The 26,498-nt window shown below is 36.1% G+C and overlaps 1 protein-coding gene across 8 annotated transcripts in view; it reads right to left on the reverse strand.

Annotated features, from left to right (window-relative positions):
• Nucleotides 1-714: 714 nt before the first annotated feature.
• ZRANB3 (zinc finger RANBP2-type containing 3) overlaps nt 715-26,498 on the reverse strand; it is a 52,846-nt gene continuing 27,062 nt past the window's right edge. For 6 of the 8 annotated variants that reach the window (XM_074873731.1, XM_074873733.1, XM_074873732.1 and 3 more), the window contains 17 exons: nt 23,862-24,093; nt 21,653-21,738; nt 19,005-19,176; nt 18,487-18,615; nt 16,954-17,073; nt 16,102-16,221; nt 15,405-15,584; nt 13,876-14,028; nt 12,751-13,219; nt 11,567-11,770; nt 10,797-10,888; nt 9,201-9,302; nt 6,407-6,549; nt 4,798-4,941; nt 3,550-3,943; nt 2,158-2,289; nt 715-1,609 (listed from right to left, as the gene is read on the reverse strand). In XM_074873731.1, coding sequence (XP_074729832.1) covers nt 1,511-1,609; nt 2,158-2,289; nt 3,550-3,943; nt 4,798-4,941; nt 6,407-6,549; nt 9,201-9,302; nt 10,797-10,888; nt 11,567-11,770; nt 12,751-13,219; nt 13,876-14,028; nt 15,405-15,584; nt 16,102-16,221; nt 16,954-17,073; nt 18,487-18,615; nt 19,005-19,176; nt 21,653-21,738; nt 23,862-24,093 — 2,971 coding nt within the window. In that variant the 3' untranslated portion in view covers nt 715-1,510. The remainder of the gene's footprint in view (nt 1,610-2,157; nt 2,290-3,549; nt 3,944-4,797; nt 4,942-6,406; nt 6,550-9,200; nt 9,303-10,796; nt 10,889-11,566; nt 11,771-12,750; nt 13,220-13,875; nt 14,029-15,404; nt 15,585-16,101; nt 16,222-16,953; nt 17,074-18,486; nt 18,616-19,004; nt 19,177-21,652; nt 21,739-23,861; nt 24,094-26,498) is intronic. The other 2 variants (XM_074873737.1, XM_074873735.1) reach the window with 2 other exon arrangements.

The following is a 26,498-nucleotide window of genomic DNA, read 5'->3' on the forward strand; positions in this document are numbered from 1 at the left end:
AATAGTCTTCAGGATCAAGATGAGTTAATTTTCTTCAGAGAAAATCTTGTCACAGAATTTGCTTTCCAGGCTGTTTGTGTTTTCACCTGAGGACAATTCTTCTGATAAAAGGGATGACAAAGACAAATTAGCTGTTGTTTAACTGTCTAGCTTCTTTAAAAGAAATTGCACTAATTACTGAATAAGTAATCTTCAACTTCTTAAGCTTCTTTCCTGGTACTCTTGGTTCCCTCCTCTCTTGCCATGCTGTCTTCATGAAATTTTACAGTAAAGAGGGGCCTCAGGTAAAGGCTGTATAAACTTGGAAATCCCTTGCTTTATCAGGCTATTCTTGGTCTTTTAAACTGCTGAAGAGATGATTCCTGTAATCATACTCAGAGAACACAACACCATCTAACACTTTTCAGGCAGTTACCTAAAGATGTCTGTTACCTGAAGGTGGCTTTGCTGGAAAAGTCCAGTTAGTTTCACTTTTATAGAAAATGGTGCACTCATGACACTACCTTATTTGAAATCTTTAACTGAGAAAAAGACCATTTAAAACTTTAATAATTTTCCTCACAAGGATAACCCAGAAAGCTTTTCAGCTTATTTTAACTAGCTGTACTTGAAAGTGCAGTCATGTACTTACAGGAAAAGATGTGCAGTGTACAAATGTGCTGCCTCACAGCGTTCAAGGGGCAGGGAAGAGACAGATAAAGCATTTTAAAAGTCTCCAGGAAAGAGAAATTTATTTATTTGAAGTAACACTAAAGCAAGCCACATGAACAGTCCAAAATAACCAGCATCTCTGGAAGCTTGTTAACAAGAACATGACTGTAGCATTTCCCAGCAACTACCTTTGATAGTTGGTAATGTTTATTGTTCCTTATCATAAGTTTTTAGTGCAAGCTGGTTTCAGTAAAAACAGATTTCAATAGACATTAATTCCAAATGCTGAAGTCCTACACATCAGGCACAGTGCCAATGGTAGGCCTTGCCCAGCTGATCAGAACTGTATAAGACAGTTTTAGAAGAGAGAAATCAATCACTCATGCTATTTTTGTTGTAATAGATGTCAGAGCCTGTGTCTTCTCCAGCAATTTTGATATGTGAACACAGAAAAGAACTTAAACTATGATACCTCCTTGGTCCATAATGTCCCCAATACAACCGAACCCTGAAAAACCAGCAGAAGGTTCAACAGAACTTCCTCAAATTCTTGCAGCTATAACTACACTGGAATAGGAAAACAGTAATGCTTCAAGATTGCATTAACGTCACACACAGAAATTTAAACCACTAATTTTATATATATAAAAATATAACCATGATCAAGTACCTTGGATGCACTTACCCCAGGCCCTCTGACAGTCAGCATTATGATTTCTTTGTTTTAATTCTGTATTTTCTCCCCTCTACCAACAGCATGATAGACTACAAAGATTATTTTTTTTAAATCAGTGCATGAGGAAAACTACATAACTATACTGGTTTCTGAGTTATAATGTAACTGAATGTATTTTGCATTTTACATCTTCACAAAAAATTTTGTGATATCACAGCCATACTTTGTAGCTAAAGAACGTCTCTTCATCTGACTTCTCTCCTTGGCCTGTTTCGCAGTTCTCTGCAAAAGAGAAAGACAGGTCTGTTCAGTCAGTATTGTTACTTGGCAACAGCATGCTTGATGGAAAGCATTAGCCCGTGGTTAAACTTCAGTCTAATTTTGCAGTAGACATCATAATGAAATGTAAATGTTTATTAAAGTGACATTTTCCCAAATCCTGAGGAAACTGTTGTATCGTAACAGTTTAACGCTACCTTTCCATCCCCGCTGTGTGGGAGGGAGAGGCTGGGAGCACAGGTCTTGGGCAGGTGGAGGCAGCCCAGCCGAGGAGGAACCTCATTACGGTCTTCTACTGCCGCAAGGTGGGGCGGGAGGCAGGGAGCCAGGGCCCTGCCTGCAGCATTTCCCACGGACACCGGCACCACGGGGGAGGTTTCACCTCAGGGTGGGTGCTGAGCAACCCGCTCTGAGCCCCAGCTCAGGCTGCGTGTTACCTCCAGAGGCCCCCCCTGCCCCACATACTGCTGAGGGTAAACACAGCCCTGGTGCACATTCCACAGCCTCGCCCGCCCGTGAGCGGCTGAGGATTCCTGACTCGCCACACTGACCTCCCTGTGGCAGACTGTACACAGCGTCTGAAGGTTTTCCAGGGAGCACTGTCCTCCTCCACTGTAAACAGGCTTGATGTGGTCGGCCTGCCAGAACTGGCCTTCTGTAGGGTTTGTTATAATTTCATTCAACTGCAGGAAACAAAGGACATGACACTGGAAGCGTTAGATATTCCTTCTGAACTACAGGTATGTTCTACTGTAAGAACAAGAAAATAATTCAGGGAAGTAGCTATTTATAGTTTTCATCGAGAGAAAAAGTAAGCCTTAGCATTTTTTTGTTACTCCCACCGGACATGGAAACAACTGTGATTTTAGCTGGAGTATTTTCAGCTAGCCTGCAGCGTGCTGAAGCACATCGCAGTGGATCAAGGAAAGACAGAACAGAAGGTTCAGTTTCCTCAACTGGTACATTAAGTTATCTTCAACGCCATTTTATCATCAAGTGCTGATACTAAATATACGCAAATAAAAAGACTGCAACAGCTATAATCCCATCACAAAAAGACTCCAGCTAGGTGTTTGTCGTTTAATTTTTTGATCAAGTCAGTGGTAGTTGTAATAGCAAGCACTGAGAAACCTTAGGGGATAAAGCCCTGTCAGCTTTCAAAAAGCAAAGGACTAATTGTAACTTAACACGGAGTTGTGTTCACTTAGAAGGTTGTAAGATACCCCCAACTCCACAAAACTTCTCATCTCAGTCTTTTAGATGTGCACCACCTCATTTTAAAATGCTGCAAGCAGCAAAGCTGATCTCATGCATGTGACAAGTGACAGTAAACAACTTTTTCCTTTGCAAGTTCCATGGGTGTCTGCAGAATTTATTTAAACAATTTAGAACCAGTAACTTCTGAAGCAGAATTTCAACTTCTCAGCAGAAAATGAAATAGCATTTTAGTTTCTGAATAAAAATACCACTTTACGTAGGAACACTCTCCCTCCCTGCTCCACTGCCTTCAAGTCAGTGATGCAGCAATGACAACCATGGTGGTAGTTTGTAATGCATTTTGAGGCGATACTGAGAGGAGCTGTGACAGCTGGGTTTTGTTAAGCTCCCACCAAACATTCTGCAAAGTAGGAATAACCTAACACTACTACACTGCATCCATTCTCGTTTCATAACCATAACGTTTGTTAACAAAGTGCATTTCAGGTAAATCTGGCTGCAATATTCACATCCCTAAGGAATCTGAATTCTGATGCCTGTGCCTTTCAGCAATGAAAAAATGTGTTAGAAGACATTGGATTTCAGATTTTGGTTTTTTTTATTCCATTGTTGGTGGTAGGTTAACCTTCGCTCTTCAACCTGTAAGAACATTTTGGATATCTCTAAACTATCTGCTACAGGAATAGACAGATTAGCTGTTACTGCTTAAAACCCAGTACTAGTACCTGCCCAAGCGGAAGGCAAGACATCCAAGAACTCTCCAGAAGTTTCTTACGCTGACTCTTGGGTGCATCTCTGATGCTGAGATAAAGCTCCTGGGCATTTTGATTACAAAACTGACAAACGCCATGTTCAATTTCAAACACTTTAGTCCTAAGGTAGCTCTGACTAGAGCGAATTGAGAAGTCCTCCTGGCAGGCATGAGAGCAGAATCGCGTGTCCCAAGCACGGGCCTGGCAGCCTGGCTCAAGCTGAGGGGTGGGCTGTTGGCAGTTGAGGCAGAGAGGGTTCCCTTGACTGTCCAAGGCTTGCAAATAGCCTCTGGGTTGGGAGGAGCCTTCAGCTTCCCCCTGCTCCCAGTGGAGAGCTGATGGGCCTTTTCCATTTTCTGAAGGCAACCTGTTTGCAGAGAACAAAGTACAGCTGTTAATCAAGGAGGTATTCAGCAACATGATTCAGCAGGTTTTTTATGCACTGTATATTTCCATTAGATATCCTTTATGCTCTGAAATACCAACTTTAGTCAAAATAATATCTTGCTCAGATCAATACCTGCACAGTACATATCATCTACTTAGTTTACACTTTCATTTAAACAAAATTTGACAATATAACAGATTTTTCTTTTGCACATCTCACTACATTTACACATGTACACTGAATTATTAGCTGAAATAATGCTGTATTTATAAAGAAATGATGGTTTCTATCAGGCATGTACACATATAAATGTAAAATGTTTCAGCCCCCTCTTTCAACAGAAGTAAAAAAGTCAAAGGAAAGATCCTGGTTTCTCTGCGCAAGCTTCATGGCTACCTATCAATTTCCTACTCTAAACAAGGCTCATCTCCAGGCAAGATACACACTGCTTGTTTAATAAAATTTTTTAAATGGGCATTTTCATGTTCTTTTCTCCCTTCTTCTGAATTTTGAGGCAAAATAGAAGAAAATTTGGTGTCCCCAATTTGCTGTTGACCTCAACAAGCAGACCTGAGTTAACATTCTTTTTTCCTTAACTGAATTGTGTAACTATTTTCTTGTTTTGTTTTATTCAGTTAATTAGCACCTGTATCAGCAGACAACAGATGTAATCTAAATTGTTATAAAACATAGCTCATCAGCACTACAAGTTTCTTACCTAAACACTGTACATCACAAGGTAAACACTCATAGCAAATACTTTTGCTACCTTAAAAAAAAAAAAAAATCTGTGGAGAAAGAGCTTAATCACCCTACTACATTAATAAACTTACTTTGTGGAATGACCTGATTGTTCAATAGAAGCATTTTCATTCTTCAGACAAACCCCACTTTCTTTTGAGACGAGGCGAACGCTGCCCCCGCTGCTGCTAGCTTTGCTAAGCGAGGCTGCTGCTACATCCTCCTTGGTCATGTACCTAAAACAATAAAAAATTCTGTCAATACACTACAAAGGGAACAATCTCCCTCAAAGAATAATCACACTTAGCTGCAGCAAGATTGGTACAGCATATTCTCTTAAAACTGTCCTCATTTCCTGGGTGAGAAATGAGTAAAGTTTGGGAAAACGTACTTCGCCATAATACTTCCATATTAAATAAGATTTCTTTTTCTAAAACATATTCAGCTCTAACCAGCAAACTGATAAGTTGTTTTGTATATAACAATTAAAAAATGAAGCAATATGATATTGCTTGACAGTGAAATCCGAAAGCCATTTTGTCTCATTTCTGTGAAGTCTCACTGACATTCTAGATAATCCAGGAAGCTTTACAAGCTCTGGAGGACTCCTTGCTCCGTTAGTTATATCTGAACTCCCTTCTTTATTTTCATGTGAAAACATACAAAACACCACTGCTCTTAAGTAAAACTAAAAATCACTTCACACTGATCATTATTCCAAAAACCAGCATTCAGACAACTTCTCATAAGTACATCTCTCTGTACTATACATATGCCTAACCCTATACACTACCTTAGAAAACTTACCATAACCTACAGCGGCCTTCTAACGTGGTTCACAGTTAGATCTTTCCTATATTTTATGAAGGACACAATCAGGCAACAGGTTAAGAAACACTTACTACCTGCTGCTTTTCCTTATATTACTGGAATTACAAACTCTCTGTATTTACTTGAATTCTTCCCTGCAGCCAGAGGCACCCTGGAGAATTTAACAGTAGGGACTGAGAGGAATAAAAAGGTTTTAGATAGTTTGCTGAGGCACCTCGGTGAGTTAAGCTGTAGCATGAGAAGTTTTGTGGAGAGCAATGACAACATTGAAGCTGCAAATATTTGTCAGGGAAGACAGCATATCAGAAAAAGGAAAGAAAGTGGAAAAAAGGTGAATTTAGATTTTAACAAGGATTAAACACTAGCCCTTTTCAGTGACACCCAGCAAGGAAAACAAGTTTTGAGAAATGTCATCCACAGAGAACAGAATTGCTTAAAGAAAAAATGAGTATCAGAAAGGGTTGGAGTAGGCTGTGAGTTCAGATTAAAACATTCTGTCATTGACAGCACCTAATGATTTATTTCTGCTTCCAGGTGGGGAGAACAGGATTCTATGACCTTACTCTTCTGTTGAGTCCCTGAGGTCAGGATTTTTCCTCAGAAATCCCTGGTGAGTTCCACATGTTTAAGCATGCAGTGCAGCAAAGCCAGAACAGCTGCTGAATGCGGCACAGTGCTGGACAGGGGAGCAGACACCTCCATTCCAACAGATTTACTGCTGAGCTCGGCTGCCTACGTTTGTCACTATGCGACAAGCGATCATCGAACGACCAGTTTACCGTCTCAGCATCATTCCACTGAAAGTTACGTTAAATATATCAAACTTCCTGCAACAATTAGTAAGAGGAAGAAAAATTAAAAACCACATACCTTTTTGTGCTGCTGACCACTGACTGCTTTTTAGACAACTCCTCTGCAGCATGAATAGGACTACAAAATATCTGACCACTTTTTCTGACAATCTTCTGTTTCATTGCTGTTATATGACTCCATTCTTTCACAAACCTCAGTATCTAGTAGAGAATGCTATTGTCAGCAGCATGACAGGCATTACACAGAACTATTTAATTACAGTGAAAGAGTGCTCTGAATTAACACATTCAAAACTGGATGAAAACAGCTGGTATGATCAGAGATGGTCCCTTCAAGTCATTTTTCATACAAGCTGCAATCCTCCACCCTCACCTGATAAAGAACTCCGACAGCTTTGGCACTGACTGCAAAAATGGTTTCACTACGTGTGTTGATCCAGCAGGCAGAAAATAAGGCCAAAAATGGCCTTCACTAATCTAAGGTATAGCAGTAGGAGAAGGGTTTCTTGATAAAGCCTCAGGTAAATATTTTGCTGATGAGAAAAAGATATGCAAAGGAGTTTTCTTCTTACAGCAGCCATCCTCCTCTTGCAGCCAGTCAGACAAGGAAAGTTTGCTCCCATTACTTGAACAGCATTTATAATTGGGTTTACAGACAACCCTTCTTCTTTCCTCTAACATTCTGAACGTGTTTAACACTGGATTAACAATCTGTAGTGTACAGTCCCTAATGTCAGCGTTAAAGGCTTAGCTACAGGTAAACTGGAAGAGCTGTTCAATTCAACTGGGTATTAGTCCGTTTCTCAACAAATGTTTTCCAACTTGTAAAATTTTAATGGGCTCACTGATATACTTGCTTTGAGGTAATTATATTCCTTCATAACAATGCAGTGTCAGAAAAACACATGTAATAAAAATTGTAAAAATTGTAATGTAAAAATTACTAATTGTAAATTAGTAATTAATGACATGAGAAATCAGATCACCAAATTATCTTAATAATGCATCTGCTATCCTCTTTTCTGTGGCATTTTAGTGTAGCACACAAAGATCTCTCTAGCAAGCAGACATGCTTTACCATCAAAATTGTCCAAGGACAACAGATTTGAGCAGTTTAACCTGCCTTTCATCTTCTTTCACAGAAACCTCAAATTGACACAACCACTGGATCCTGAGGAAAAACCGATGAACTGTTTAACAAAGTCAGAAGGGAAATGGAGACTATAGCACAATATTGACCACATTTCCTTATTTTGCCTTTAGAATTCGAAGTATAATAAAATAAAGAAGCTCAGAGGAACTTAATTTCAGATATTGAATCAAATCGGTTTTTTTACAGGCTGGGAAGCCAGAAAAAACTTTTGAAGCTGTAAACTAACAGGACTGGTGTGATTAATGGATTTCCCCAGTAACTTTAACCACAGAACAGTGAGGAAGTGAGGGAAAAACTGTTCTGCATAGGAATTTAGAATTTATAACATGACTGTTTGCTTTAAGATATGTGTAGGGGAAAAATGATTTCATCTGATCCTCATCTCTACAATAGAAAATAAATAGGAGTAACAATATGACAACTGAACAAGTGGCTTGGTGGTTTTTTTCTGTTCTGTTTTTCCACTCTCTTCCCCACTGACTTGCAACTACCTACAGCAGTCAGTATCACACTGTTTCTGAACATGGAGTATGGAAAGAATAAACACATTGTGCAGTGTGGACTTAATTGTGACTTCAGCTTTATCCAGGAACAATACTTCAAGATTAGGACATGCCAATGATTTTTTTCTCCTTGGAGTATTTTTACATGGCAAGTGTAAAAGTGTACAGATAAGTCTCACTTCCTCAGAGCCAGAGCAACAAGAAAGACGTCAATGAAATGGCAGGATGTAAAGGGAACAGAAACAAGAAGGTACTTCCTTGCTTCTTTTTGGGAGCATTTACTAATATAGATCTTCTAATCTAGAGGAGAAGGCTAAGGGACAGGAATTTCCATAAGGCCGTGCCACGCCCTGCCCACAAACATGGGATTCCTAACTTGTCTTTTCAGCCTAGCAAATAGCTTTTAAATCCTCTAGCAACATTTGTGTTACCCGCTCATTAGCAGTTTCACAAAACCATTGGTTAAATCAGTCAGGTATCTGTCTTAGAATTTAAGCGCCAACCTTGCTGGAGAACCTACTGAAAGAATCAGTTTTGCTCCTACATGATAGAATAATTCTACACAATACAATAATTTCCCAAATTATATCTCACTTTAAAAGGAGAAAACAGTTAAAAATTATGTTAAGCAGATAATAATTGCACAGTCAATTTAAATTCTGTATTTCCTTACTTGAGTACTTGGGTTTACAGAGTTAATGTTCTCCTCAAACACCATTATGAATGTGATCTTTATTACTGAATTAACTGATGCTACATGTGTCAGCGGAGCTGTGCCCTACACTGCTTTGAAAATTGTTAGAAGACCAAAGGAAGAAGTGAGAATGGGGGCATGCTCAGAACTGCAGCTCTGACACAATCTAGCACATTCTTAATCCTGATGTGCCCTCCTTAATTCATAACCTTTAAAATGCTATTTTGTTGACTTATGAATGTTAGTTACTAATCCTGTAAATGAGAAATTAAATGATGCCTGGTTGAGTCCATCTACCGAAATGTTAACAGGAGGCATGATAATTTGCCAAAGTAACAGACTGCGTAATTAATATTCACATCAACATTTAGAAGATCTGCTTGCACTGATGAAACTGTGACTAGATCCCAAGGCCTGGAAGTGTTCTGCATTTATTTAAAAAAAAAGTCAAAGCCCTCCATATTAAATATTATATTACTGTGACAGTAGAATTTGTTCTTACCGATGAACGATTTTGTTTATACTGGAAAGCCTCTGGCAAATCCTCCCAGTTATCCAGCTGTATGTCCAATGGGATGAAATTATGATTCAGTGGTTCACCATCCTAGACAAGAAAACAGTTTTGTTTACAGATGCAATGTAGCACAATCTAAAAGAAAAAAAAGTATCTATTTCAAGTGAATTATCTTCACTTCCTACTAAATTTAGTCCCTCAAGGTAAGATTTTTCCAGGAAAAGAAAAAGCAAGCCACAGATGTAAGATAATCCCACAGATGAAAGGAACGTGATTCACATTAATATACCTAAAAGTAAACAGGGTGAAAATTTTAACTTTGAAAATATCTCAATTTTTTTCATTGCAAATAGTGCGGACACACAAACTGCCTTAAATTAGGAAACTGAAATTATAATCCTCTTGACTGAATTTCTAAGGAAAATGAATTATTGTAGACTGGAGAATGTCACTTCATTACAATTTAAAAATCAGAATCTTAGATGGAACATTGTTTATTATACTTTTTTTTTTTTTTTAAATGTCTGAACAAGTTCTCTGACACTTAATTTTTAAGGATCAAGTTGTTCCAGTGGGTACCAGGACCAGTGGTACCCAGGAACTTATTGATGATTCACAAACATTCAAGAGAGGGACTCAAAGCAGAATTCCCCGGTGTCTTAATTTTCAGCAGAAAGATGTTGTGCAGTATCTGGCACAATGAAACTCAAATCCAAGCCAAAACCAACCCAGACCAATATACAGTTGCCTAAATATCCAAAATGCATCTTTGTCTTACAGTAAAATGTGTGAAGCTAGGAAGCAGTGTACATTTTAAATATATTGAACAAGTTTTCAGATACAAGAGGACACTCTTTTTGACTTTTCCCCAGACGTATCAGTTAGCCTAATAAAAATGTATTATCTCAAAGACTTGCCCTCAGTTATTTGTGATGCTTTGCTGTTGCACCTGAATACAATGACTCATTCAGCAGCTTTGAAGAAATCTTCTCAGTGAACTTTTCTATCACTTAAAAGAAGGAATTGGAAAGTCCTGATTCCCCCTTGAAAATGACCTGGAAAATTACCAAGTGCTAGTCTCTATACTCCCATTACCATTGCAGATTAATGATAATGTGTTTTATTCAGGAAGTTTCTGACTTATACACAGCATCAGTGTCTAGCTTTCTGAAAATGTGGTGAGATTTGATTTACTTAGTCTGTCAGGATTCACTGCCATTTATATTTTTATTTTAAATGTTCTATTAAAGTATTTTGTGATAAGACACTATAATAAAAAAAGGAATCTTAAACAACTATCACCTGCATTTCTAACAGATGATCTGAGCATTCATCTAATGTATTAGCCCCATTTTGTAAGCTAAGAGAAGAGTTAGTAGTTATGTATCTAGGGAATTATTACTTAATTCCACTGAGAAAGAACTACCTAATAAACTATCTAATTTTTGTACATTTCAGCTAATACAAAAATACTGGTCTTTTCATATAAGGTATAACAAATGAAAGTATACATATACATTTCATATGACAACATTTTACTCAGTAATTTTAAAATCATAATAAACTTGCATATTTCAGGTTTACCTTTGTATAGAGGTGAATTCTATCAGTATTCCTGCTTGCACAAAACATAAGACCATCATATATTGGAAATGCATCAGATTTATCTACATCTCCTATAAAGAGAAATGATGTTGACATTAAAAAGCATTTTTCCTTCACTCATTTCATTCAGTCTACTCAGACATTAAAAATTATATTTTACACGTTTTTTAAGAAGTTATTTGTGAAATTTCCCGATTTGGTGTACATGCAAACACTTTTTTGTATGAAGACTGTAAATCTTTCTTTTTAATTTTTCTTCAAATGTTCAGCAATCGTGGAAAAAACCAGGAGAATATATACCTCATGAGGATTCTGTATCTAATTTCATAACAACATAGTAAGATACACAGCTCAAACAGCAAGCTATTAAGCTATTTGTGTATTTTATTTTTTGTTTTCTTCTGAATTACTGATCATCTGTTTTGCCTGTGGCTGCCCTGAACACAAATAAATGACATCCTAAGTTTCAATAAAACTATACAGGTTCACAGCTGCTAGTTTGACATAGTTCTTATGTCAGCCAAAAACTCTGTATTGCTTCAGGAGTTGTACGGAAAGGCTGGGTTTATCCATCATCAAAATTCAGTAAACACCCAGGTTAAAATGAGAAAGTCATGTGCTAGTGTGTGTACTTCCACCTATCTTTCAAATGTGTAGGTTTTTATTTAAAAGTTATTTTTCATGCCAGGGGCATTTAATACAGTTTTGCAATGGGATATAATAGTTCTTTCACAGGAGTCCCACTTTACCTTCTCCACACCTTTTTTCACTTTCTTCGTTTTCAATTTCAACAGTTTCCTGTTCATTGATTTCAACAAATTGCTGGGTCACCATTTCTCCCAAATCTTCTCTTCTGTCTTCAGCTTTGCACACTGCACTCTCTTCGTTTCTTCTGGAGTCCTTTGACACATTTTCTTCAGTCTGGCTAGCAGCAGCTTCACAATTTCTCTCAACTATAGATGAAGAAACAAGTAAAGCAATTATTTATGCTACCCTCACAAAGAGGAACCTAGTCAATACACATCTGGAGACAGGACTATGTAATTGAAATACAATTGCATTTTATTTTCTAATGGTACAACCACTTGGGGAACTAGAGCTACCTTTAATATTAGGAGAATAAAGATATGGAACAAAGTTTTCCATTTGTGCAATTTCATGCACCCAGCTTAATGTCAAAATATATGCAATAAATAATGCAGTTAGCAATTCTATATTATATACAGTTATTGTATACCATAAACACAAAGTAGTTTTCCAGGGATTGATCTATACCTGTGAAATTCAGAAGCTGTCCTTACTTGAACAAGCACAGAGACTTAAATAAAATTAAAATTAAAAAAAAAAACAAAACCAAAAAAAGTTACTTCTTCCTTTGCAATTGAAATGGCAAATAGGGGGATAGATTTATAAAAATGTTTTATTAGATTTCCAGATAGATTAAATAAATTCACTACAAGACATCTACTCTGACCTGTTGGAGCAAGAAATGCCATAATGTCCAGGTTATGTCTCTCACAACAAATACACAATACCGAAGTTAATAAAACATCTATACCACATAATTTAGTTTTGACAGGTAGAGAAAAAGTTTGTCATTTCACTAGATTCAGAATAACAATAAACCTCAAGGAAAAGGAAAGATACATTTGCTGCAAAGAAAACTGAGCATCATTCTTCCTCACTGAATTTATATTCTGTTAACATTTATCTGAATTTCCATTTGTTTCAAATTAGAATCATGTAAAAGATCCTTGGGGAAAGCAAAATTAAGAAGGATCACTTAATGGGTATCTGTTCATGTAAAGACAACATTCTTCATATTTTGCCTGGATTTGTGTATATTCATATATGCAAAAATATTGTATCTTCTGAAACTAATCACAACTGAAACAAAAAATGCATATTTTTCTCTGCAGCACACGTTACTTACCATTACTGCTTTGAGGACAATTGCACATTTCACAGTAAGGGAGCAATTCATTATTACTATAAGTGCAAACACTACAGTGCCAAACTTTAAATAAAGCCGTACTTTTGCTTGAAGTATTTAAGCCACAAGGAAAGATTTCATTGGTTCTTTCTGAAAACAAAGAGGGCTTTTTTCCAGTCAAAGATGTTTTCTTTTTCTTACTGGAGTTGACAGGAGTAGATCCACTTATGCTTCTTGCTCTTTTAGCTTCACATTCATAGGTACTTTCATGACAAATTGTATCCACATCACTTATTCTTGTGGAATCCAGGTTTCCATTGCTCTTCTCTGTATCCTCTTCTTTTGTGACTTCAGAAGATTCTGAATCATTATCTAATGATTCATTACCAGAAGATATTTTGCGTTTCTTCTCATTGGAGGATTTTGGAGAAAAGAAAGAACGTATATCATGCTGTCTTTCCTTTTCAAACTAGGAAAGAGAGGAAATAAAATACGTAAACCCCACTTATAATTACTGCATCAGAAGCTGTTAAAATTATGATTTTTCTCCATTAATATTACTCTCTAATACAAGAAGCTATTTTTAGTTTGGAGATGGAAACAAAAGGTATCTTCCTTTAAGAACAAACAGCTATCAGAAAGAGCAATTCAACATTCTTCTTCTATTTTGTAAAAACTATTTTCAATATTCCCATGAAAATTCTGAAATAGCACTATCAGAAAACAAATACACAGAACTGGTATACTATGTGCCTTTTTTAATAATGCTTATATCAAGAAAAGGCTTTTAAACATTGTTTTTAAAATAATAGCCAATTAAATTCAGGACAGCTAATAAAGCTGTAATTTAATCACAAATTACTTGGTCTTATCTGACTCTGAGGGGGGGTCAGTCATCTAAATATAACATAAAGACCCATCAGAAGCCTGTAGATGACATTTATACTCAGCAGAGCTCTTTCTTCAACTTCACCTAATTTTTAAAATGGAATTTACATTACCTTTTTCCCACTTATTTAGTGTTGCAGATTAGTAAAGTCTGCAGTGCACAGAAAGCTTAAGTGAACAATGGTTATAATTTTTTTAAATGAAAGAAAACAGAAAAATATAAGTTTTGAGTCTTACATGCGTAAATAAAAGTTCATTTTTGGAATCTTCTAAGCTTTCATTTGGGGTCCAGGTCTCAGCAAAATTCAAAAAATCCCATTTCTCCTTATCACATTCTTCAGCCTGCATTTTCTCTTTCTTGCCATTCAAGGTGCTGCCTGTAACTTTGGCCTGCAGAAAGAAGGCTTGCATAAAGTTTCCAAGGCATTCACATGTTGAAACAAATTTATTCACTCCATTTGTTTCCCTTGCAAACTTAATTCAGCATTCGTAAAGTAAGAAATGCTGTAGTAATTCAAAATAACTCAAGTGATTAAAACTATTCCTCTTCCAGCAGCCACTTCTGCAAGAATGACAATAAGTCACATATTTAACACATTATGACTTGTGAGAAGGTGTATACAAAATGTCAGTATTTACTGAAGTTAAAAGAGAATATATACATCATGTACATCTCTTACAGTCTTCACACATTTTGCTTGGCACTTGCAAACAAACAAAGGCAGAATTAATTGAAAGAAGCAGTTTAGTGACAGAACTCTGTGCCATGTTTACAGAGACTTACTGGACTGACTGAGAGTTTTTTCAGAGATACCTACAGGAATTCGAATACAGAGTTTTATTCCCCAACTGAATGTCCAACACAGTTTGCAGTACCTAGATTCTTTAAGCTGTGATTACTTTTCAGCAGGACAGGAATATATTGGCAAGAAAAAAATTATTATCAGTTTCTCTACTAACTGTGTGGACACAAACAATTGCACCACTACAACACAGGGGTAACCACATGCAGGAACAACCACCGTTAAGTCAGCATTTGCATCAGAAGAAACCCTGTGTAACCACAATCTCAAACAATTCTGGCAAATAGAGTTTAAAAGGCAGTTCCTTCTATGGTGACACTTCCAGAAATGTCAGAAAACAAGAGCTGACAGAATACAAACACACCTCAGTTATCTAAACAAGACGCTAATGAATGGTATCAAAGGCTACAAAAAGGTCGTAAAAGCAGAACAGAATACTCCTCCTAACAAGGACTGGGTAATACTTGAGGAAAACAGCAACAGAAGATAAGACTACTATAATCTTGGGTCGGACGAAGAATTATTTGAGAATGCTTCTGCCGCTCAGAAATGAAGTTTAGTAAGGCATAACATTCATCCAATTAAAAAACAAACACAAAGCCAACAAACTCTAGTTGTTATTTTTGTGCGAAACACCTTAAAATTGTAAATTGAACAACCAAAGCAATAAAAAGCTAGAAGGAAGATAAAGCAATGATCTCCTGTAGACGTGAACCATCCCAGCCATCTCAGCAAAGAGTCACCTTATTTATCTTAGGATCTTAAATGGAGAGTAAAAAGCTAGAAAAGACTAATTTGGAACAGACATGGACATTTTAACGATTAGCAGCTTTAGGTGTATCAATTTGTCTTACAGTAGGAGAGTGCTCCATTTAAGCAAGAATGTTATTATTTGGCACGTGCACTTAAGTGTTATCTTAACCATAGAGAGTTCTTGATTATTCAGTTCTATTCCACACATACCTTGCGATTCAGCATCGCCCACATAAGAGTATCCATTGTTCCTTTTGCAATAAGGAAGTGAATATTCACAGAACTGCACTGCCCAATTCGGTGTGCTCTGTCTTCTGCTTGCTTAATATGGCCTGGATCCCAGTATAGTTCAGCAAACACAACATGAGTAGCAGCAGTGAAAGTTAAACCCTAAACAAAATATGTACATGCATTTTAGAAAAAAGATTCCACACACAAACAACTGAATATCTGAAGTAAAAGAAAGCTAAAGGTTATACAGGACATTTTTATATGGAAAGAAGAGGGATCACCCCGACAGTAGATGGGCCTATTACACTGATTTCTTCCTTGGGCCTCAGATATAAGCAGGATTCAAAAAATACTTCAGTATTGTGCAAAGACTGCATACTGCTTTGCATTATTGAAGTAACATTAATTTCTTATTAATCTGGTACCTTCAGAGAAATGAAGTTTTTACTAATTATTCAAGAATGAGATGCTGCTGCTTATCTTGATTTTACTCAAGTACTTTCAACAGAGGCTTAAAACAGTTAATATGATTAGTGCAAAAAAATGAATACATGAGTCTACAAAAGGCATATTGCATGAAGATAAATTGCCTTCAGTAAATCAGGTCAGTCACCAATGACTTTAGTACTTATATTCTTCGGGTTTCTTACTTCACAAACTTTCTTTTTTGTCCTACCTGACCAGCTGCCTGAATACTCAAAATAGCAACCCGGGTGTCAGGATCCTTCTGGAACTGATTAACAAGACGTATTCTTTCTGCAGAAGGAACACTTCCATCTATTCGTATGTAGCGAACCTGTAACATATCGTAATAGAGACAAAATGACATTATCATCGGCTCTATTTTTGGAGCCAATCATTCTCTGTCCCCCAATGAAAATATGAAAACATCTGTTCTATTTCTGTCATGGGGATAGGGATGCAACAGTGCTCTTTCGCCCTTTGATTTACAGTTAAGCATCTAGAGAAGTGTAGACTTAGTATACCCTGTTTACAAAAGGAGAAGACAGAATGAACATGGGATCTTAAAATGCAATATTCCGCAGAAGAATCTGTAATTTCCCTGACGTGATTTATTAAAATTCCAAGCATTTGCAAAATAATAACAATATAAAATAGCAAAGTTAGCCACTGTTCCCTAGAAACAGTTGAAAGTCCACGATCAAAGTAATATGAAGGTCATTTGCAAACATTTTTACTGCTTTGAATTAAGTATTCAGCTGAGATGACAGTGTTCTGTTAAAAAAAAAAATAGACAGAAGCACATTGGTAGAAAACCTTGGGAAATAACTGTCTACAACATTGATTCAATAATAATAATACCAGATATGAGTGTTTACATTATCCTTAAATACAACACAGTTCTACAAAACCACACATCCCTTTTAATCCAGTGGCACCGACCCACATATACTTAAAAATCCATAAATTGCCATACACACAGCTAGTTCTACTGAATTCAAACACACCCCATATGTATTTTGAAAGTCTGAAGTTAAATTTGTGTGCACATTTGTTAAATCATTACCTTTTTTTCTATAACTGCCTCTGTACAGGCTTGAAGCATGCTTAAGTGATGAGCAAAAACTAGAAACTTCAGTTTGTCATTTTCAAGCATAATTTTGATATAGTCCTTTACTGCTCCTGCCTGGAGTAAGAGAGTACATTTTCATTAATTAGACATACAAAATGGTCAAAAAAGACAGTTTTAATTTTAATGTCTTTCAGTTTCTTGTAATACGAAAAGGTAAATTTCCACACTTTTTGTTATCCATTTAAGATTTTATCAAACACTAGCATTGTTAAGTATAAAATTATTCAAATTAATTTTGTTTGAAAAATACCATAACTTTGTCTTTGAGAAACCCATTTCATCCCTTCAGTGAAAAAAAAAAAAAAAAATTATCCTCAGAAGATCACATAATTACATGGCACTTCTTTCAGATTAAGACGTTTAGTTACAACATCATTATCTGATGTTTTAAGCCATATTTTGAAAAAATAAAACTGATTTCTGCCCAAACATATTTCAAACGGACAAGGTATTGTTTAATCAGAACTCCTGTATCTGCACCCACATAAAGCCATATATCAAAACTGAAAGAATAATTTTGATACTTTCATGATACCGTAATCATAAAATATTGCTCTATTCAAACATTCATAGAATTCTTCTGTGTTTAATATATTTTTCAATATCTTTTACAAAAACTATTAAAGTAATGATGACAGTTAATAACAAAATTTATCAGTGATCAATGGTTAACGGAATACCCACTGCAGCAGTCCTCAGATTTTTTTTTTCCCCCTCTTTTTTTGCCTTTCAACTTTGTGTTTGAAAATGGATTACCAAAGGAGAGAGACCAGAAGAGTGGGGAAGAAATAGCAACAGAACTACAGGGATATTTTTAAGACAAGGATAAAAAAATTGGAACCTTTTTTTCCTCCCCCTGTCGTTTTCTAAAAATAGATTAGCATAATGAAGCCTGATAGCAGGGTAAAAAGTAGGCACGGAAAAGATTTGGGTCATTAACTTGTTTTTCCTTATATCTTAAGCTACAGTGCTATAGGAAGAAATACAGAACATGGAGTCTCATTTGGTAAAACAGAAAGAGAGAAGCTAGAAGAGATTGTTCTGCCACATTTATCCACGAGGAGAACCAGTACTGGCAGAATGCCGTCTGCATAAGGGCGGCATCAGACCATCCTGGGTCAGCTGCAGCAGCTGCCAACACACAGGTATGTCCCTGAAATACTCACCTTCAGTATATCCCTAAGTCTGAGAGACACATTTAGTGCTGTCAGGAGACTATGTCTGGACAGTCTCAGCCAGCTTGGTGGGTATCTAATCAGTAACAGTTTTAGCACTTAGCTCAGGCCATTATAATGAGGTTCAGCCTATTCCATAAACATACAGGGAAAAAGAGAGTGTTTCTCCAAGTCGCAATGATAAAACAAACCAATCAACCTCATCTAGTATTCAGGCCAATACAAGCAGTTTTATTAAATTAAAAACACAGTGAGTATTTTAAATATATTAAGAAAAGATTTCTATGCTTACCTTGGCAATGGCTGTTTCTTTATACATGCGTGTGATTAGATTCATGACTTCAGAAAAGTGGCTTTCAGTGGCCTCTGAATTCAGAGTTCTCATTAATTTCTCCCATGCTGCAAAAGTGGTATTCAAATTCTAGTTGGCAGAAGAGATCGGTGGTTAGATATATAGTACAAAGCATGTTCTACCTCAACATGTACATTTCAAGCATGAAACATTTAGAAACTGATTACTTGATTTGCCTAAAAGTAACCAAAGGATTTGCCTAAAAGTAACCAAAGGATTCAAAATCTAAGGGAAAGGAAGAAGACATACTAAAACTGGAGCAAATTTTATCATTATCTGATGGCAAAAATTTGCTATATTCATGTTCTTCATGTTATATTTTAAAAAGAATAACAGAAATGCTATGCCATATATTCACACATTCTTTGTAACTACATATAATACACAGGCATACATATCAATACATAGATATTACTGTTTACTAACAATTATGTTTTTAGCAAAAGGGGAAAACTTACCTTAGATGCGGCTTGTGGGAGGTCAAATGGAATACGTTGTCTAACTTTGGGAGGCAATTGAGTTAGGACATCATTCTTCAATCTTCTGATCATTATTTCACTTAAAAGTTGATGTAGTTCTTCTAAATTTGAAGCTCCTCTACAGTCCCATTGAGTTCTTTTACCAAAAAACCTTAAAATGAAAAATCAACACTGAGGGTAAGAACTCTTCCAAATTCAATAGAAACCTTCAGTACATAATTAATTTTAAACCACACTACTAGATATGAAGGTGTGCTGGATAACAACACTTGGTGTTCCTGTTTTATGCCAGAGATGATTGCTTTCTGTCAGATTCCTTCCAACACTAGAGTCAGAGCTGTTTCAATTTCCCAGCAGATACCACTGCCCACAGGCATTACTACCCACCAGATGCACAAAGTCCTCTGTATCATCCCAGCTACACTTCCCTTTCTACGGGAAGGAAAAGTTTCAGGTATAATTTTATAACTCTTGTTTCAATGGACTAATGAGGAGAACACGCCACCTTGAGAATGCTCTTTATTATAGAGGGGAACAACTGATATGGAAGCTATCGAAAGCTGCAAATATCACCATTAATATTCCTTTGCTTCCCTCCCTAAGAACTCCCTCCTAGTTATAGTCAAAGACAGGATTTAAAGCTTAAGATACCATCTTTAAATGTAATAAGCAACGTTAAATAGAGGAAGTAGGTTTAAGGTTAAAAAAAAAAAAAAGAATTGATTAACTTAGTCTTCCTTGTTCTTTCTCTGCTTTGTTGTTTTTAAGGAAGTGTTGCAGCAGGTACAGCAGCTTTTCTCTGTCAACATTGCCAAGAGATAGCAAAATAATGAGCATGACATATTATGCTGCCTTTGGAGAAAAGCCCAGGTAGCATTTTCCAAGGTCAGGAGAGTATGTTGCAAGCATATAATTTCACTAGTAATTTTTTTTTTTTTTTTTAAAAACCCCATCATTTAGAGAATTTTAAGCCTTACTGAGCTTATCAACAGTGTTCTAGTTGGCTGCCTATAATCATTCAGGAAAGGGGCTGAGGGACTCACTTCTACACTGGTGAAGTACTGTCATAACACACTCAGAATGCTACATAGATGGAAGACAGCAACATCTTTCCCTCATATCCCTTATTTGGTGTATTTATATGGTTGTCCTTAGAAAGGTTTTTCCTCCCTCCAGCTTGAGCATTGGGGATATAAAAGAAATGGTAGGCAAAACCTCACAGAATACTTTGGACCTCATCTTTAGAAACAGGTATCTATGAACACCTAAGTAAAAAAAACCCACAACATTTTCACAGAAAGTGCTGCATAAAATAATGCTATCAAGTTTATTACCACAGGATGTTTTGTTTCAGCCAAGTCATGAAGACAAGGTTATTTATTGAAAGCTTGCCAAACCCTGAACTTGATTTTTATTACATTTATGGTATTCCAAAAATAAGATAATCATCTATGATTGAGTAGCTAACCATGCTGTACCCACGCACACTTGTGGTGTGAAAATTACAGATGCATTCAGTCAAAACACCATGGAAAAAATAGCATTACTCTGTCTGAAAATTAAACAGCACTCTTCCATGTTATTTGAAGTTAAATGTTGATAAAATGCATGTGATGGAGGGACAAAACAAGTTATATGAAAATGAAACCACATAGATATTACTGTAAAAATCTAAATGCTAGCCAATTTAGCTGTCAAAATCTATTGTTTTGAATGTATGCAAAATTGTAGATAAGAAATTGTTTAGCTAAGAAATTTTTTAAAGGTTCTCCCTTTCTCGTAACTTCTTTCATTCCAGATTGTAACATAGATTCAGTTGGGTAAAACTAAGCATTTTAAATCAGAGCTTTTTCTATCCCCTCTATTTTAAGAATATTGCTAAAGAAACCACTCATTAAACTAAAGCTGAGGGAAGCAAGTCAGAGGGAAATGAATCCTCCTTAAGTTAATAACTTAAAGCACATGAAACATGAAAATTCCTGAAAGATGCAAGGAATAAAAATGGGTTAAAATTCATTAGGCACATGTGTGGAAAAGTGTGTAATGAGCAATGTTACCTAGCAAATTGGAGGCAAGGTGGTGGACAAGAACTTACAACGCCTATATTCAATCCCTCAAACAGAATTACTAACACACCGCTGTGCTTTAGGAGGTTTCATACCTTTATTTTTACTCAGTCACTGTAAAATACAGAGACAAGGATTAGACTTTTTACCTAAGCATGGTGGGATAGCAAAAAGACTGGATTGCATAATAGAGAGAGGTGTAAATTATTACATGATATGAGCACGAGACTGAGAATCAGAAACTCCTAAGTTTCAGCTGCAGCTGAAACTCCAACTGTAAAGGTAAAACTTATACACTTCTTCGTGACAACAGTAAATTTGTAAACAATTTTACTTAACAGAATGCTGGCACTTAAACTTTATTTCAAACTTTAATAGCTTCCAATTTTGTCCTCAAATAAAGTCTCCTGTCAGTTTAATCCTTCTCCCAGACCTCTTTGATGACCCTAGGTTTCCAAGCAAGATGGTATGCTACAGCATTAGAGTACAGATTCTCTCACTTCACATGACAAGAAAATCAAAAACACTCATCGAAACATAAATGAGCAAGTACAGTGATACCTGACACGAGCATTGCAGTATTTTTTGGCATATTCACTCCAAGTTCCAAATCTTCCTGGAAACAGTGCCTCAATCTGCATGAAAAGCTGTATTAAAAAAAACAATGATAGTGAAAAATTGCCCGCAGATGTAAGACTACTCAGAAATAATTACTATGTGATTATTGTGTTAAGTTTACATTCAATCCTTGCACAAAAAACACACAGCTTGGCACACACGCAAAAGACATTTGATGGGAGTATGCATGTGTCTTCAGACAGAACTGTTGGGGAAAGCCCTCAAAGAACAGAGCACCCTAAACACAGTGCTGATGACTTGAAAAGATTTATACTGAACAAGAAAACATGGATGAGCAGATGTTATTCCTGAAAATACAATTTTTGTCATTTGCCAGGTACACTGGCTTCTGCAAAGCTTCAGTGCAGGTATTTCATGATAGCCTGCTTCTTAAAATACATGAAAAAAACCTACTCATTCTTAAGTTTTACTTCAAAAAATAGACAATGTCAATACAGACCAGAAATTTCACACCTTTCTTCATGGTTGAGTAACTGGAGGTAAATATCAGTTCAGACAACCTTAGCCAGAAAGAATCCTACTTTACAAGCTGTTTTACTATCAAAGCTTTTTGGATTCATAGATCCAAAACATTGTTGAGAGGTTGCATAGAGACAAAGAGTAATATAGAAGGCTCTCCCCTAAATGCATTTTCCTGCTATTCTTTTAAGTCTACTGTACATCACTTCTGCCATTTAAGTTTTCATATTACCTAATCACATGCTAGTGACCTCTCCAAAAAAGAAAATTACTACAGCCTAATTTTGTTCCTTACAGGCTTCTTTCAAGACATAAGTTAGAGAACAGAAAAGCAGTAATAAGGAAGCAAACAAAAACCCACAAAACCAATTTATTTGCCCAAATGAAATGCTATTTTGATGTAGATCTAGGCCAAACAAGAAACTGCCTGTAATTATTTGCTGTAAATGTATGCAAATATAAGTAACTAATGCTTTTCATTTTCTACACATATTCAATTTAAAGACTTCACAGAAAGATTCCGCTTATGACACAAAAAATATTAAAAGAGACTTAATGCTTTTTACACTCTGCCTTATAAGCCATGGCAGAACTTTGGTATCAGTATAAAAATGTCTCAGATTGTTTTCCATTTGGTCATGAATTTTGACCCCATTACTGTGATCAAGGACAGCTTATATGGAATTTCCTCTGAAGACCTTTAGCAATGTTGCTTACTGGTCTTGGTATCAATGCATTGTATAAAAGTGTAACACTTTCTAACTTCAGTTCTTCTTCCAGGGTTGGTTGCAATGCCTTTTGTACATGTGCAGGAAGTTTCATAATTATCCACACCTATAGATATAAATTTTTAAAGTTTTTAAGCAAATGCTCATAATACACCACACCCTTTTTCATACAGTGGCTATCTTTCTCAAGGTACAAACTCTCTGAACAAATTAAATTATTAAAGGGTTTTGGCTTAAGTTCTATTTACACAACACAAAACTCTAAAGTGTAAAGTATTATTTATATAACCCTTACAATTCCCTGGATACAAATGAACTCTTATATTCCATTTATTTCTACATTGGATAAAGGCAGTTTTCTTGGGTTGAGTATAAAACCCAAGTGGTTTTTGTTTTCCTCTCTGCTCCTCCCCAATTCCATAAATTCCAAAAAACTTCCTTCAAAGGAAAACTTGTCTTTCTAGACTGCAACAAGCACAGGATATATTTTTTCCACTTATGTAATACAAGTGAACATCAAGAATATTCAAAAGACCAGTGATAAACAAAGGACGTCGTATATCAGATGATAAAGTAGAAGATTTAATACATGTTCTTGTCTACCAAGAACTCTCCTACCCAGTAGAAACAAATAGTTCTCTACTTAGGTTCTTTATTTTCTATGTCACCCAACAGTCAGTCCGTTACTTGCAGGATTAATTTCTTATAAGAAACACTGCCTCAAGTCACTTGTGCATGAGCTTGAAACGAATTTGCAAAACATCAATATATTCAACTCAAAGATATCATTTTAGTTTATTATACTTGTACTTCCTAATGCAGCTAGTGTATTGTTTGATGTCATAATGCATGTAATTGTACATATTCAAGAAAACTACAAAATTGTTCATTTATTACTGATTATTACTTAAAAAACCCAAAACAAAACACAATATGTCAAATACCTCTTCAGGTCTTCCTAAAGCAGGAGTTCCAGTAAGAAGAATAGCTCTAAGAGCTTTCTGCACAATTGGCAACAAAATCTTGCTGCGGGTGGCATTTCTGGATTTCATATAGTGTGATTCATCAACCACAACTACCTTAAAGTTCTGCCTGTACAAAGTGTCTACTAAAGTCTGTGCATCAGAAGTTAACAGGCCATACCCCAGAATCGTTACTTTGCTGGTTGATATTCTCCTAAAAGAAAAAATCCAGAAGTTTTCTTAGTAAATTTTCACTGTAAGAAAAATAATACAGCAAAGGAATTACACCAAATGAATTATTTTTTTTTAAGAAGGTATGTATGACACCTTTTGGATTGATTAGTTAGTGGGCTGTCAAGCTAATAACAGCTTTCAGTGTTTAAAACACTCCAGCATCTCACACTTACAAATCACACACATTTCATAACCATTTTCAGAAGACATATATTGCATTTCAAAGGAAGTTCGTCTATCTGGCTGCATTGCTTCAACTTGTGCTCCTTTTCCAGGAGTATTGCATGGGACAAATCCACTTTCTGGATAAAAAGTTACACACACAAGTCAGATCATTATGAGCACACTATGTAAACAGCGCCCAAACGCCTGAAGTAATTATGTCTCTATGCAAGCTATCTACTGCTCTGAGTACAAAGAGTCACCGTACCAGCAGCCTCAGATGACTAACTAGACTGTCTCTGAGTACTTGGGTAGTGTAAAAGTACATTCTAGGCTGAACCTCAACATCTGCAAAAAACTCCATTCGTATCAGAGCTGTCTATCCAGCTTCTGCTAGAAAGCAAAAAACTGAAAGCAGGGAATCAACAAGTCACATGATCAAAAATTAGTATTTAGTTGAAAAAGAACTTCTTACAGTTAAAGACATATACAAGTCCAAGGCATGAATTGATTTTAAAATCACTAGAGTGCACTGTGGCCCTTCAGGAGCCTTTGAGCAGCACAGGAACTCTTAAAGTTGTCAAACAAGTCACCAGAATGAGAGTCGTAACTGGTCTACCCATCTGTCAGACACTACCGCTCTGCTGACATGATTTTTATTTGTTCTCCAGTAGCAATAGATCAAAAAAACACCTAAGTTGAAGTTTCCTTGAGTATTTAAGAGGATGAAAGTGTGTGCATGTGCACATTCATGCTTCTGGATATGGAAGAAGAGGCAACCGTTAGAGTACTGGCACTGTGGTCAATGCACTACGGACTCTGGCTGTTACTATATAGATGGGACAACCGGGAAAACAAGACTTTCCCCTACCCCTTTGTGAAGGGTGGATAAAAAAAATTACAAATAAAATTACTTAGTGGAACCAGTTTATTCAAGAAACATCCAATTTCAAACTTAGTTAGAAATTATAAGAACCTAAACTGATGCCTAAGTATATTTTAACCTGTTTAAATTAAGAAGTTAACATTCAAGCAGTAAATTTCATTGCTGAAGTTTTGAAGAAAAGCTAAGTTTGAACTGAGAGAAATCAAAGCTGAACATATGGAAGCAGAATTTAACAAAATGCTAAACCAAGTTTGGCAGCTGTATTTTTGCATTTGCATTTTCTTGCAAATGCATAAAACACTTTTTAATGTTAAAATATTAATTAGGTCAACAGCTACTTCACTTGTAGCTAGGAAACTTCCTGGGAGTTAAACAAGCAGAAACCCAAGTTTTCCTCTTCCCTTGTTGTTGAATAAAAGTAAGTGATAATGGTAAAGGTCTACTCCTTTTAAAATATTTTTGAAAATAAAATGAACAGAATTCTGTCTGACATTTACTTATTCCACATTTCCCCTTTCTGCATTCAGCACTATAGCATTAAGTTTGTGTGCATTTTAGCTAAATAGCTTAAAAAAAACCCCAAGGCTCATTGGATCCTTATTTTAGTTCCCATATTCCTATGATAAACTTAAATTTTGACTACCAGTAGCAACTATCCCTTGATTAAGCTTTAAAAATGCATTTTCAGTTGAATTTCTCTGTTTACCACAAGGAATGTTCCAAGCTACTGCCTCATCTGCACATCTTGGTGGTCAAGCCACTTTCTGATATTCCCCAGACAACATGAAGATCAGTCTCCCTTAGCTAAAAGTTTTAGAACAACATCTAGACATTACCATGAAATCAACCAAGTCATTTACAGTAAAGCAGACTAAAAAATACCCTTGTAATTTAGTGTAATAGAAGAGTTATTCTAATGACACACAAGACTTGTAGACTCTCTTTGATGAATTCATGCTATTAAGTCTAAAGATAGAAAGCCTAGGACATGATGACCTTTTCAGTTATTTAGAGAATACTTACTCTAACATAAATTTTCTCAGTGTGCTAAATAGAACTTTAATAGTAATTACTTCCTTATTTTGTAATTTATACCAGTTTTCCAAAAATGCGTTCAAAATGTTTTACAGAAGCTAATGAATACAAGCTAATTCATCAGAGTTGAGAAATAACTCTATACGTTCAATTTGGGACACACTGAAGTAATCTAATTTTCAGCAGACAAGCACTTGCTACTTTGCAAAAAACCAGACTTCTCACTTTCAAAGGAGATGAGTAACTACCATAATATAATACTACAAAACTGGGAGGAGTGGCTGATACACCAGAGGGTCATG

Source organism: Strix uralensis, chromosome 6 (genome assembly GCF_047716275.1).
Source record: "Strix uralensis isolate ZFMK-TIS-50842 chromosome 6, bStrUra1, whole genome shotgun sequence".
Taxonomy (NCBI): domain Eukaryota; kingdom Metazoa; phylum Chordata; class Aves; order Strigiformes; family Strigidae; genus Strix; species Strix uralensis.